Here is a 15,779-nt window from a genome sequence, read left to right on the forward strand (position 1 = left end):
TTTCTTTAACAACTAATTGTTGCCAGAGGCTCACTGACTGGTCTCTAGGCCCATATGACTGGAGTATTAATACTTGATTTCCCAGCAACTGCAATCAATCTCCACCAGATACTTGCCCTCCAGTTAGGGGATATAGATTTTTCCATCATGGCCAGTGATTTCCAGATGGTTGTGGACCATCTCTAGGCCTATGTGTCTCACTTGGCCCTACACTATCACCATGATTGTCACCCAACCAAAATCGCAGACAAGCAAGCGCTATGCTTCTTCATTTATTGGCTACCTGACCTTTGTCAGCAGATAAAAGCAAAGAGATGTTAATCAATGTACATGTAATACTTCGTAGTATCGGGCTACTAAGGTCACAACTTCATCTTCTTTCTTCACAACCTTAACTTACACCTATTGAGAATTTTTACATTATCTACCAAAAATGTGTGATTTTTGCAATTATATTGCAATCATATGTTTTGTCTATTTGTTTATGCCAAACTGCTGGGAATGTCATTTTGGCAAATACTGGTTTATTTTATTTCATAAAACATGCTTCTGTACAGTCATCTGGCTGTAACCTTATATTTACTGGACATGTATGACCATGATTTCAGTGTTCTCATTTCACATTTAAAAATACAATGTAAAGATTATCTTGGTAGTTAAATATAAGTCAGAATTAATAACTCGGAGATTTGCTTCGATGGGTGACATAGTTTAGCAGCTATAAATTACTGTCCAGCTTTAACAGGCACTGAAATATGCAATATAGGGACATGAAGAGGCCAGCAGGATGAACTTTGGCTCTTTATTCACAGGACAGTAAACAGGCGCCCTGCTGTCTCCAGTTGCACACACAGCATACAGCGCACACATGCAGACACACATGCAGGTGAAATGAAAAGCACACACAAGGCAAGAGGGTATGGATAGCATGACCCTGTTTTACTGGCCATATAAATTCTGCCAGTACTGTTGCACCTGGAGAGCACACAAGCACCTAAACACAAATATGAAAATATAAGCATGCACTAAACTGGACATATATATCATGCACACCACCCCAGTGTAATACACGTAACACACACAAGTACACATATAAACACATTTTATTTGGCCACGACAGCAAAGATGCAGGTGTTTAACCGTTAAACATTGTGTCACTCTAAGCTCAATTTACAGAGGTTCAAGGTCAGATCAGTCAGTGTCTCAGATCTACTGCCCTTTTCTGCTCCATCGTCCACAATCTCTCTTCCAGTCTGACCACACTAGCTTTGGAATGAGCCAATCGTGTAGTCTTCAAAGAAAGGTAGAACAACCACATACTGATACAATGCAATAGCAGTGACTCTTACATATATAGTGCCTCCCTGTAAAGCAGTACAGACACATACGGCATTGGGATATAATTAATATGCAGAATTACAACATCTATCCTAAGACCCATATTTGATTGTGCACCAAGAAACCAAAAGAGGCCACCCAATTATGGCCAGTGCTGTATTCAAGAAATTCTTTGCTTCACCCCCTGTCCTTTTTTTTTTTTCGCTGTGAGGTCAAAGTTTTCACCTTATCTGGAAGCCATCAGCAGTACCAGTCCCACCTCTGTGAGTCATTTAGTTGAAAATGTTGCACGTCGTTAAAATATTTCTCTCTAGGTCTGAGAAGTAGGAAAAAGGAAAAAAAATTACACACAGAGACATTTAAAGCAATACTTCACAAACGAGGTAATCCAGGTCTCCGCCAAGATTTTCACTGCCAGTTACGCCATATATTGTCTAGCGGGCAGGCTACAACTCAGATGTTGCGAAGGAGAAAGAGGAGGAGGAGAAGGCAAAGGAGGGGGTTGATTCTGCTGTGATCCAGTTTACTATTTTGGCTGGGGCTTTCTTCTCGCTGTGTGGTCATGGAGAGATCGGCAAAGCCAGCAGGCATTGAGGACACTGGCTGGCCGCAGCCCGACACAGAGGCCACATGGTCATAGCAAGAAGGAGACAGAGGGAGGAGAGGGAGAAGTGCACGGAGAAAGGCAAGCAGAGCTATCGAGTGAGGAATGTGGGTTAGGTTTTTCTGGTTTTTCTTTTATGTTCTCACATTTTCTCATTCTCATCTCTTGTTCCTCTCCTGTGCCCTTCTCAAAAACCTCCTCTTCAGTCTTGCATTTTGACTTCAGCCGTCGCTGACCAAACTTCAACTTCATCCACACATCCATCCGTCTGTCCCTCTTTTCTCCCTTCCCCCCCTCACTCTATCTCTCGCTCTCCTCAGACAGACACAGCTACCCTCCTGGACGTTTCCTTTCTGCCGGCCTGCCCCAACAAAGGTGCTCAGTCATGTGAAACCTAATCTCCAGCCCCCCAAAACCTGACCCTTGACCCCTTCAGTCTTCACACAGCCAGAGGGGGAGGGGAGCTGAGGCAGGAAAGGGAGGCTTTTGGGAAAAGGTCACATTCCCGAAGACACTTTTGTGTGCGCACGTGTGTGTGTCTGTGTGTGTGTTTGTGAGCGTGCAAGCACCCAATCCATTATGTGGTTTGTGTTCCCGAGTAAGCATGTGTGTTTGATTGTCTGTCTGCGTACAAACATGCATGGGGGTAAATTTTCCTTTATACCCCTCTGTACTTAACTGCCTTTTAAATTTTCATGCGTGTGTTCTATACGTGACTGCTGTGTAGCAGATATAAGCATCTGCGTGCATAGTCACACTGTACATACATATGTCCGTGTTTATGAGAAATCACTTTCAGCCCTGAAGCATTGCTGCCCATAGACAAAACACAGACTTTGTTTTCCAGCCAGGCCAGACCTGCAAGTCTTGTCTGGGCAGAGCTCTCTCCTTCCACCCTATAATGGCAATCCTCAGATCTTTGTGCATGTGTGAGTGTGTCTATGAAACGGTGTGTATATGTGTGAGGCACTGGGTGTCAGCTGTCCTGGGTGATTAGTGCTTTTATATTGTTCCAAGGAGTCCGGACGAGGCCCCTCTTCGCTGCACCCCAGCACAGCTGCAGTCTGCTTCGCCATCTCTGCTCTTCAGCCTTTTCTACTGACACTCGTGAGTTAGGCTCAGACCCAAGAAAAAATTAGGCTGAATCAGAGGCAAGAACAAAAATAAAGCATGAGAGAATCTATATAATATAGGGAATGAATAACGGGGGGTTGGGAGAGATAAATAAGCACAATCCAGTGACAGCTGACACAAGAAGGAAAAAGAAGCAATAAAGAAAAGGAGCAAGGTAGAGGAACAGACAGAGAGGGAGCATTGGGCAGGGAGAAGCAGCATATTGGGAGGATTACAGAGTTGATTTAGCGTCCCTGCTATTTGCTGGACGCGCTCTCCAGAGCTATGCTGGGAGGCCTTTACAGCATCAAACACGTGCGAATGAGAAAGATAAATTATAGGAAAAGTAAAAGAGGAAGGTAGTAATCTTCATCTTCACGGCACTTTTTGTGAAGTCTTTTAATTAACATAATAAACGAATACATTTCTTGCCCTCCAATTGAGAATTCTTGTAAGATTAGTATAATATATTCTTTATTTTCTCTGACATTATTTTCCCAAATTTCATGAACAAAACTAGTCTAAGATTATAAGCATTTTTTAACATGTAAAACTCACAAAAAACAAGACAAAAAACTTTGCAGTCAGAGTGCAGCGACTGTTAAATTTAGGAGTTAAGGATATATGTTTATGTATGGAGGAGGAGGAGGAGGAGGAGGAAGGCAGGGAATTGCAGGCAAGGGCCAAGAGTCTGCTATGGGAAAAGTATGTCTGCTATGCATGGGTTGATTGGTGGCAGGATTTGTGGACCAAAGCATTGTTGTACTCCTGACATTGAACTTGGGTGATCTTAGATTAGTGGGCGGGAGTAACCCCCCTGCTAAAGATTAGAAGTGTGTATATGTGCAAGAACACACACAGGGTTCCTCTCTCCCAACACCCACCCAACCAGCCTCACTTCCTTGCAACTCTGCTTTATCTCAACTGTCAACACCTGGCCTAAGCAGGAACCTCTCTCTATCTGTGAACTTTAATCTGGCCCTGCTAGGCAAACAGCACCAGGCTCGGACAAGGAAAGCGATTAGTCTGTCACATTGCCCTCCAGTGCTTCAGCAGGGTTAGGAGGAAACAGGGAAAGGAGTGGTCTGAAAAAGAAAAAAGAGATTTGGACACAGGCACATATATAAAGTCAGATAAAGGACGATAAAAGTGAAGACCAAAGGCAAGAAGGGCAAAAAGAGACAGAAAGAAAGCTATTGCTAGAGGTGTGGGTGGGGAAACTAGGGGGGTAGGGTGAATAGAAGTTTGCTGGAGATATAACACAGATCTTTAGCTGACCTAACAAGGCCACTGCCCACAGATATGATTGTAAACTTCCACCCTGATGACATGTGATCCAAGCTGACCCATGCAAACATATCTGTGGAATGTATTAAAATGTTTATGTAACACTATTAATTGTCTTATACAGTATTGTGACTGTGCATACTATGACAAAAAAAATTAATAAAAGCACCAAATTCAAATATGTATGTAATACTTTTTATTATTTTTCAAGACAAAATGGCTGAGTGAAGAGAATAATGCAGACAACGGCTGAAAATAGAGTGGCATCTCCATAACTGAAAAAAAAAACAACAACAATAAATTCTTTAATTCAAGCAAGAACTTGTAAATGTTGGTCAATGACCTTTGGTCATCATAGAAATTAAGCCATCACACTTCATCAGGAGAGAGAAAACTGAACAGATTTGTTTTGCAGTGACTGTGTTCTGAATGGAACATGCGTGTTTGTAGTCATAATAAATAATGTCAACCAATGCCAAAGGTCAACTTCAAGTTCAGGTTAGAACAAACAGCTTGAGAGTAAATACACAGGATGAAATAAGGTTGAAAACCTATATGTACCTTAGTACCGTCAGTATGGATAACATGTACCAAACTTTTCTTCGCATGAGTTCAGTTATTTAGAATATGCCTTGCATATGAGATGTACCATATTTAAATTATAAAGCACCGTGGATCTTTTGGCAATGAAAAAAAAACAATCTGTAGCAAAAAAAATTAAAAAAAATCTTTCAGATTAATGTTGAATTGATTGCATATGACAAAATGTCCTTAAAAAAAAGCAAAACAGCTGGAATGTTTTTAGGTGGTACATGATCAAAGACAGTAAAAACTTTTCTACCAAGAAAACCCAACAATAGCTTGTATTACTGCATATAAAATGGCAGGAGAGAAAAATATATAAAACAAACTAAAAAGATATGTACAACCACCTGTTTTTACCTCATTGTGGTCACTCCAGCGGGACTGCCTGAAAAGGCCATCATATGACCTCTCACCCTTGGGGAACACCACAACATTTTATTTTTCAGAAATACTTATTTTCAAGCATACAAATTATTCACACTATATTATCCTGCCAAATTAAGAAAATATACGGTGGCAGCTTGTTGGGATTTTTTTTTCACTACAGAAAAAGGGTACATTGAAACCTTTAAAGAGTACAGGCAAAACAGTTAAAAATACAGGCTCCAACATAAATACTATAAGTGCCTACACTAAGTGAACATTAATTTCAAATACCATTCTAAATACAGGAAAAAAAGTAGACCATAAATGTGTTTTGAACATAGGAACTTACATGAGTGTGCAATTTCCTAAGTATTTTAAGTTCTCTCTATATATTTATATATCATAAATCTCTCCCCAATGCAAATTTTTGTTCAACCTGAAGACTTGTGTATAGTAAAGGCAAAAAACATGAGAGACATTACAGTTCATTACATAGTGATCAAGTCCTGGTGTCTCCAGGACAGAAAAGAGAAACAACAGTAAACAAACAAAATTTAAATAAGGTTCTCCCCTAAAGATATTGATGTTTTACTTTTTTTTTTTTAAAAATCAACAGCACATTTTACTTATCTGTTTAAATCAAATTTGTAGAATTTTTATTTTTCTGTACTGAGCAGTATATTTCTATAGTTTGTAGTATGAAGCAGGATGTTTCTATGGCAGTTCCTGCATTATTACTTCCAAGATCCAAACCAATGTTTAGTTCTCAGAAGGAGACATGGCTGGCAACAGTTTCTAGTTCAACGTTCTTTTTCTTCTTTTTTTTCTTCTTTTTTTCTTTTAATGCAAAGCAATGACACCACACTAATCTGTCAGCATAAGAGCTAGTTTTCCCTTGAGCGTCCGACTGTAAACTGGGAAAATTGAACAGTGCACGTAGGCAGTACCAGACCTGAAATCCGGTACTCATTTTATACTCAACCGACTGTACCTCCGATTAGAGAGACAGATACAGAATCCAAGGCAGAGTGACAAGTGCTATATCATCAACAATGACAGGGAGTGAAGACTAAAAATTAAAAAAAAAAAAACAAAACACATGGCTACCACGCGTAGGTCTAGACAAATGAAAAGAAAACTAAATGTGAAAACTTAAAACCTTGTCTGCGAGTGAAAATTTGCTGATTTTTTTCAATATTCTTGTCCTTTGATTTAGAATCACATTTTGGATTTCAGTGTGACTTGTTAAAAAAAATTTGGATCGCTAAACAGTTTCTAAGATCTAATGCGGTGACGGGAAATAACACTACAGCGACATAGATTTTTGAATTGTAGAGACACCTGGTAAACCCACTCCCCACTTACTACCCTGAACATCATCCACCCTTATGCTCTTACACCCACCCAACCCTCACCTGAAAAAATCTGTCTGGCTTACAACAACTAAATCCCACACTGGGGTCTTCAAGTGGCTGTTGGCGGACACCAAAGAAACATTACTCTGTGTTACTTGCAAAAAACACCTGCAAATTGTTTAATTATCAAAGAAAATAAACTCTGAAAAATTAAGAGCTTTATGTTGGTAAAACAACTCGCCAGAGTACCCCCTCAGTACGGTACCAAAAAACATATTCACCTATACCAAAACTCTACACCAAACTCAAGCATGTAACATGCCCGTAAACAGAACTGTAATCTCGAAAAAAAAATCTACAGGAGGCAAGCAGATAAATGATTCACCAGAGATACACGTAATGTTTTTTTTCTTTTTTTCTTTTTGTTTTAGCTGGTTCTCTATGCTCCACTAAGTCAAAAAAAACACAAGGGTCGTACAGGTGCTTGATGCAAGGACCTGCTTATTTCATATGTGCACAAAATGTTGTGTAATCTTTTATAGCTGAAACTCCGAGCTTATAGCAAAAAGGAGGATTAACTAATGCAGGTAAAATATCCAAGGCACTCGTTGTTGTCATTTCACACCATATTGTTAATTTCACTGCTGTTTGTAAAAGAAATATTTAATGGCGCCAGTGCCTAGCATTTCATAGGCGGCCTAATTCTCTCTATATATATTTATCATATCTAAATGTTGCATGGAAAATCTTTCACAAAGATCAGTTTTTAAGTGTGACCCTGCTTGTCTTGATGTTTTGATTATATGACACTGCCCACTATGTTTGAACTCAAAACTGTACATGATATGTAAAACAGTATGTACTGTATGCAGCATGGGTTTTAATAAGTCTTTTTTTTTATGTTGAAGAAATCAAAAGTATAAACAGCAACACATGTACAACCAAACCCACCAGCTGAGGACAATTTTCTCTCTAGGTAGCCAAAACACACAGAGCATGCTGTCCAGTTACAAAAAATACAAAACGTGTAAATTATTGCACAATAGAAAGGCTCAAAAAGTTTTAAGTGTGATGCAATAGTATTGCCCCGGTAATGGATCATGCATCTAGCTTCTTCCAGTCGGGATGAAAACAGGGCTGTACTGTGTACTGGTGTCTAACCCTGTTGTCCTTTCCCCTTACTTATTGGCTAGTTAGCCAGGGTTGCTTTTTAGCCAGAGGAGCTGAGAGAGAGCAACCAGCATGCTGCTCTTTGCCTACTCAGTCTTAATGTCATTAGCCAGAGGGCGGTCGCTGTGCCACTTTTTCATGTGTTTCTCCAGAGTGCTGTATACACTAAAAGGCATGTGGCAGATTTCACATTTGTACACGTCCTTGCCCATCTGTCCATGGGTCTTCATGTGACGGGTGAGCTTTGAGCTCTGAGCGCATGCATAGCTGCACAGCTCGCATTTGTAGGGCCGCTCTCCAGTATGACTGCGTCGGTGCACAGTCAAGTTGCTGCAGTTCTTAAACACCTTGCCACAATATTCACAGGTGTCACTGCGGCGACCATCCTTCGAGCTCGGCCTGCCATTGCCGCTGACACCGTGGGGAGTGCTGGCCCCGCTGCCGGTGCCGCTCCGTACTGATGCGGCACGTTCCCCATCGAGTTCACCGGGTGGAGTAGAGAAGCGCAAGCTGCCGTTTTCTGAAGAGTGCTCAGATGAAGAGGCAAAGGGTGATTGTCTGGAGTCCCCACCTGTGAAGCTGATGAAGGGGTCCTTGAGTTGCCGGGAGGCAGCGTAGCCAGCAAGCCACTGAGAGTAGACGTTCTCTGTGTTTGGGATTGTGGGAGTGGGAGGGTCAAGGTCTTTCTCTACCTTGATGCGCTTGGACAGGGGACTGAGGGAACCAGGACTGACCCTTCCACCCAACAGCTTCCTGGACAGGTTGTCATTAGATAGAGGTCTCAAGCCATTGATAGTAGTAGTGGTTCCATCATCTGCCCGGTCTGACTCCATGGCTGAGTTTTCATCAATAGGCTCCCTGGATAAGCTCCGGCGATGTGGGTGCAGAGCCTCGCTGTTCTGGTGATGGCGAGCCCCTTCAAGCCTCAAGCTAAATCGGTAGTCATTCCTTCCCTCTTCTTCTACTCCAGGCTTTCTCTCAATTTCCTCCTCCTCCCCCTCCTCCTCTTCTTCCTCCTCCTCCTCTTCTTCTTCTTCTTCTTCTTCCTCTTCCTCATCATCTTCCTCTTCCTCCTCCTCCTCTCCATTTTCAGGCAGAAGGCCATTGTTCTCACTTTTGAACTTTGCCACCACTGACTTGAGTGCATCTGTGGCACTGCCCATCAGCTCACTCGTACCAGGTTCAGGTGAGCTAGCAGTTGAAAGACCATCATCTGACTTGGCATTAAGCAGTGAAGACTTACTCTGACAATGTGTCTTCATGTGACGTTTTAGTTTGCTAGCCTGTGTGCAGGCATGGTTACAGAGGTGACACTTAAATGGCTTTTCCCCTGTATGGCTACGCCGGTGAACAATAAGGTTGCTCTGGAATTTGAAGGTCTTCCCGCAGAACTCACAAGATTTTGCTTTGAGAGGGGTGGTCGATTGGACTGCATTTGTTACAGGATTAGGTGTGGAACGTGAGCCAGAAGGTGACTGAGAGGTGGAGAGGGGAGGTGTTGCTGAAAATGGAGGCTTAGAACCTGGCTGGAAAGGCTGCAGCAGCCGTTGCATAGGGTTGGGTCTGTTAGGGGAAAGAGGCGGAGAACCTCCTGTGGCATTTCCGGCCAGCTCACGTAGACGTCTAGAAAAGTCCATGGTCTGAGGGGCTTCTAATGGCACAGAGTTCAGCCTCATCACCCGGTCAAAAGCACTGGGATGGTGTGTTGCCAAGGCTAAGTCATCAGGGCTGAGGTGATGGCGCGGTGGTGGGCTGAATAACGGTGGCGTTCGGGGATAGCGGCCCTCACGAGGCGTGGACGCTGAATCCCGACCAGACCCAGAACCCGGCATTCTCAGGAGGCTGTAAGGGCTGCCATCAGCCAAGTGTACAGCATGAAGAGGGGGCTGGGAGGAATTACAGTCACCCCCCATTCCGGGAGCTGCAGCCACACGAGGGGTGAGGGGGCTGCCGGGCTCGCTCTCCAGATAGATACGGAAGCCATGGGTGTTCTGGGCATGCTGGAGCAGGAACCAGGCACTGGTGAAAGGCTGTTTGCATGTGGTGCAGGTGTAACTGCTGGGCTCATCTTTATCTGACAAAAAGAAACACACAGAGAGAAAATAAATGTAAACTGGGAGATTCAAACTATAAAAAGAACATTAGTAATTTTATTAACACCATATATTATTATAAAAGGAAACATGATGCTTAAATAATGCAAGTAGGGTTTTAAAATAGGTAAAGTAATTATCAAAAACCAAGAGAATATAGACTAATTTGACAACAGCCTATAAAATATCTGCGATCACTTCTGACCAGAACTATTATGATTAGATGAAGGTATTGAATAACATTTAAAAAAAAAAATTTACAATTGCACTCTATTTAAACAGAGCAAATTATTCGTCTTAGTAAAATTGTTATTGCTCAATATCACAGCTATAAAATGTGAAAACTGTGTGTGTGTGTGTGTGTGTGTGTGTGTGTGTGTGTGTGTGTGTGTGTGTGTGTGTGTGTGTGTGTAGGTGTGTGTGTGAATTTAGATTTAACACTTAACAGAACAAAAGATAAAACACAATTACAAGAGACAGGCAACAAACACACAAATTACACGGGAAGAAGGCATAGGAATATTTAAAACAATAATTGACTTTCAATAGCACTTGCACACTGACCTGAGATTTGCCTGACAATGCACGCCTAATCTCGTTAAAAACACTCATCTCCCCTCCAAAGCCTTGTTTACAGAATTAGCAGGGCTAAAGTGGGACATGTATCTGATGCTGCATATTAACACTGAATACAAATAAGAGGTCACATGTTAATAAATTGTACCAGCGTTTATCACAAAAAACACACATTCACAGGAAAAAAAGAAGCGAAGAGGAAAATTGGGTATGTGTGTTTGTGTGTGGGTGGGGAGGCTCCAATGAAAATGCATTTCATGCATTACTTTTCTATTTCTGATATTTCATGCTTTATGGATTTATTTAAATCCTCTCAGGTGAATAGAAAAGGAGAAGAAGGAGAAAGAAGAAGTGAGAGATATGCAAAATAAGAAGCATCCGCCACTTGCAAATGTGCTCCCTCTTTCATCTTTGGGGTTTCTTATCATTTCTTCCCTTTTTTCTTCTTTCACTTGAGGGCATTTTTCTGAAGTCATTTGCCAATGCTGAACCCAAACCATGGCCATACTGTGTTTGAAGAGGGAAAACAAGGGAGCGGGAGAGAGGATGATAGGCTATGTGTGCCTGATTGAAACTATGGGTGATCCCTAAGATGGTGGATGGACAGTTTTGCATGTTTTAAGCCTTCTACTGTTGAAGAAAAAGGGTGAGAGGGGCCAGAAAAATATAGTGACAGTCTAAAAGAAAGAGGAGGGATGTGGTGGATGAGCAACATAGGGAACGGATTGGTGTTTTTTGGTTTGTTTCTCTATCTTATGTGTCCAGAGTCAATGTGGCCCCCTCCGAACAATCTCACTTAAAGACCAGGACACAGCTAAAATGTGCACCCAATCAAACCTCCACACAAACCTTTTTCTCTTGACTGAAAAGAGTTGGAAGGGGGTATACTGGTAAATTATGGATCATTACAATCTGCAAAAATTACAGTTAATTGCTGCCACCTGCAAGGGGCTTTGACCCACTATGGAATTTTTCCATCATAAAAAAGCCATTTGCCCATACACATTTTTTTCTCCCTCTCTCATAAGCACAAATAAAATGTGCCCATTACATTAACTGCTATATGTATGTTTCCTTATTATGTGTGTGTTTTTATGGCTTTAAGTAGAAAGCCCCGTGTCACTTGTAAAACAGTTGCAATAACCTGGCCTCTCCCGTTCACTTTGCTTTGATTCAGTCTACACGCTTCCTCATCCCCGTCTTAATGTGCGAGCACACAGTATATATGCATGAGGGGGGAAAATAGATTAATTTTTTTTGTTATTGTGAAGGACAAGAAAGAAGGAGGGGCTGGCTGGAATGTGAGACGTCCATGTTTTTAGAGGAAAGTGAGCACTAAAGGATCATGGAAGGAGGCAGGGGGAAGGAAGGGAGCAAAGGAGAGAAGTGTGGCGTGAAGGAGACATTCCTAATGACAACCCACCATATTTCTGAAGGACACAAGAGCCACAAGAATGCACTTCAAAGCCAGTACTCAATTCATTTTCTTATGCATCAAAACCAGCATGTCTTGTGCTATGCAATCACTACTCCATCTATAGACATTTGACAAACTGTGTTCATGCCACAAGCAGTGATGATAATTGTTATTCCCATCCGAGCAGTGGACACATTGATGGGCATCAACAAGCCAGACCAACACATGCCCAGATTTACAACAATGGCAGAGGAGATATCTAAATAAGCCCACTATTGTCCTTAATAGCTGTCCTCAAAGGGATGGAAGGACAGCTTTTCAAAAGGATAAAAGACATTCTGACGAGGCGTTTGATGGCCTTGAAGGGTTTTTTTTTTTTCCTTTTTCTGCTTGTATGGAGAAGCACGAAACTGTGCGAGGGAGGAAGGATGATCTTATAAATGAGTCTGTCCTCTAATAGAATAAAGGAAAGCTCTCCCTCGCTTTCTCAGTCCGTTTCTCTTCTTCTAGTAACTTTAAGTCTGTGATGAGTTAGGGCTGGAGAGCAGAAGAGCAAGAGAGCTGGAGCTAATGCTGAATCTACACGTCCCTTTGAAATAGGATCAGCAGAGAGGAGAAACCACACTGACAACCCCTTAGCTGCCATTTCATGGCAGAGGCTGAAAGAAGAGACTGTGAAGGAAAGAGGAGACAGAAAGAATATAGAAGAAGTGAGAAAGGGCAGGTGGTTTGGGAGCAAAAAGTTAGAAGGATGACAGAGAAAAGAAAAATAGAAAGTAGAAGATACACAGTCAAAGGAATGAAATGGGAGGTTAACAATTCCTTCAAAGCCTTTCGAAGCATTGCAACACAAAGCAGCGGGAGGCTATTATTGTGATATTAATGGACATTGCACTGATATCAGAGAGAAATGATTTGATCTAGGGGTAGGCCTGTTGCAAGGACAGAAGAGAAATTATGATAAGTCAAAGAGAAGATAAGGTAGCCTCGCAGCAACACTCACAAAACATCGTAGCCAACAATTTTGACCAAAGTCATACAGAATCCTGAAATTCTAGGCAACTGAGGAACACATTGCTTGTGCATATTCCTCTATCGTTAATGGCCCATTTCCCATAATTAGTCTTACTTGCACTCTCTCAACAACATGTACTTACACAAAGAGTAGCTATACCACCCTGTTCCACGTTGTCCCATAAGCCCAAACACTGGCAAAACCACAACAAAATCAAGTAACAGACACAAAGACAACCCATTGACCAAGTGCTGGCAAGTTAAAGATGCACGGACACAAAAATGTCAACAGCTTTCTCTTCCTCACCCACCACTCACAGATGTATTGTTTACAACTATTTAGCCATACAATAAAAAGTTAGCAGACTTACCATGCCCTCCATTTTTATTTTTATTTTTGTCCTTGACCAGTTGCGATAGTGGGCTGAGCCTGTCCTGGTGTGACCATGCAGCTTTCACTGATATTGGTCATTTAGCTAATGGAGGAATGGGCTAACAGGATTAGCTTGCTTGGCTTCCAAAGGAGGAGGAAGCCACAGAGACAGAAGACACGAGGGACACAGTGTGTCACTGCCATTTCTCAAAGTTATCAGTCGCTATGGCTCGAGAGAGCACTCACACACACCTGAAAAGTGATTATGCTAATAGAAGGTCTTTGCCAATATTCATAAGTGTTTATAGGTGTTGGAGTGAGTGCCTCGGGAAGACAGAGGGTTGTCAATACAGTGCCTCTTAAGAGTGCCTCGGCCGTAACTCCTGTTAATGTGATTACCACTCTGTTTATGTCATTAGGGTATTCACAGTCAGGGACTGGACAGGGGTGAAGGGTGAAGCAGGAAAGGAGAGGTTGAGGAAAAAGATGGGGGAGTAACAGAAGCTCACAATAGGGGCCTTCTTGGTTTACATGACTTTCAGCTCAGTTAACAACAGAACTGTAATTTTTCATTAGCAGCTTTAGAGACTAAGAGAAGGATCTGTCATATGCCTCATACATGTTATCACCTTAACGTTTTTTCTCTGTCTCTGCTTTTTTTTCTTTGTGTGTGTGTCTGAAACCTGATAGAGCAAATGGACTGGCCTTGACCTTCTTTCTTACTTCTACGTCTCGATCTGTTTGTCTGTGTTTCTCTGCCACAGCCACATACACCCAGCTCTTTGTCCCAGCCAGGCTCGTTATGGTGCGCTAAGCCACTGGCCACAGACAAAAGGCTTGTTTGACAAACACTTGTTCCTGAGACAAAGCCGGATGCAGGAAATACAGTTTACTAAACAGAAAACCAGCCAACACTGACTGGTGTTGGAGTCACACATTATACAGTATGGGGAAGCTGACCACTACTCACTACATAAGGCACAAATGTAGGGAAAGTGAAAAGGAGACACACAATGAGGGGGGGGGGGGAAAGAATGGAGAGCTAAAACAGAAAGGAACGGGGAAAGACAGAGGTAGACTAGGAGAAGAAAAGCAGCTGGCATGAGCAAGACAGGGGAGGGGGTGCAGATCTCCAGATAAAGATGCATGGTGGTCTTTGAAGGCCTGTGCCAGTATAAAGTAAGCTGCTGGCTGTAGCTTTGTTCCCAATCAGACTTTTACACTTCTTACCTTTCCTTTCTCCTTCTCATGAAAGGTGATAAGAGCAACAGTTGAGCTCGGGAGTTTTTTCTGAGCCACTAAGAAACCACAGATGGCACCCACACAGAGGCCAATGAATGAATGCGCCATACACAGTAGACAAATGTGTGTTCTCGTATAATTTCGTACTTTCTTTTTGTAATCAGCACGCACACTCACTGTTAGAATGACTACATGACTGTTTCCTGTAGTATCCATGCATTCATGTCTGTGTATTTGCATTCAACACACTTGCCAGAATAATTTTAAATTTGCATCACTCTACGCTGTCTGTTTCCCAGCATAACCTTAGTCTTTTTGATCTTTTCTCAGTTGAACTGTGTTTGAACTGACCATCCATCTACCCGTTCATCCATCTCTCTTTCACTCCATCTATCATTCTCTCCATCCATTCATCCACTCCGACTAAGCGCAGCTGGACAGCTTCGTGTTTGGGTGCGGCTCGGGTCCGGCAGACCTTATAATAGGCAGGGCCAGCCGTGTCTCTGATGCAGATCATTATTTGCTCTCTGCTTACCAGTGACAGTGGGAGGCCGCGCACTATTGTTTCTCATCCTAGCTCTAATAGTACAGTGAAAAGACCTCTGGGCTTCTAAGCTTAACCAGTCTAATTAAATGGACCGTCGCTTATGTAAGCATCCGCAGAGATTATTTATTGAGTTGGGATCCGTTTCACAGGATCAAACCACCGTCAACAAAAGCCAATGCTCAGTGGAGAAGGTATTAAATAAAGGACGGGAATCAAAGAAACTGCAAACTGCCAAGTGTCAGTTTAAGCACACATATCCAGGTACATAAGAAGACTTAATCAAGCAGGAGTATTTTTGGACTCGGGCAATATCCCAGATGGGTGAGAAGTCTCTGAGCACTTCAGAGGGGAAATGTGAAAAGTGTTCTGTCAAAGAAAAGATATGTCTCAATAAATTGCAGCTTAGGGGGAGGATAGCAGAATAAAATAGGCTAACAAAGAGCATAACACAATATATTAGAAATCAGTGGAATACAAAAGATTATTGTAAATACACGAACATTTTTGGGTTATACAACCTTCAACATTCACATGAGCGCATCTCTGTCATTTCTTACAAGCATCATGTGTGTTTCAAGTGCAATGTCAAGATAGCCTTCGTATAACATGAGGCCAGAGCCTGAGCTTCACTATCTCTGCATAGCTCAGCTTATGACAGGCTGCCGTCCCTGCAGAAAGGATGGAAGGGGACCAGGGAGG

General features: G+C 42.2%; 1 protein-coding gene across 1 annotated transcript in view; it reads right to left on the reverse strand.

The window, feature by feature from the left end:
• Nucleotides 1-7,508: 7,508 nt before the first annotated feature.
• Nucleotides 7,509-15,779, reverse strand: part of LOC113023732 (BCL11 transcription factor A-like) — a 30,170-nt gene continuing 21,899 nt past the window's right edge. Inside the window, exon 3 of the mRNA XM_026170055.2 lies at nt 7,509-9,892. Within this exon, the coding sequence (XP_026025840.1) occupies nt 7,905-9,892 (1,988 nt within the window). The 3' untranslated portion in view covers nt 7,509-7,904. The remainder of the gene's footprint in view (nt 9,893-15,779) is intronic.

The sequence above is a fragment of the Astatotilapia calliptera genome, chromosome 6 (genome assembly GCF_964374335.1).
Source record: "Astatotilapia calliptera chromosome 6, fAstCal68.1, whole genome shotgun sequence".
Taxonomy (NCBI): domain Eukaryota; kingdom Metazoa; phylum Chordata; class Actinopteri; order Cichliformes; family Cichlidae; genus Astatotilapia; species Astatotilapia calliptera.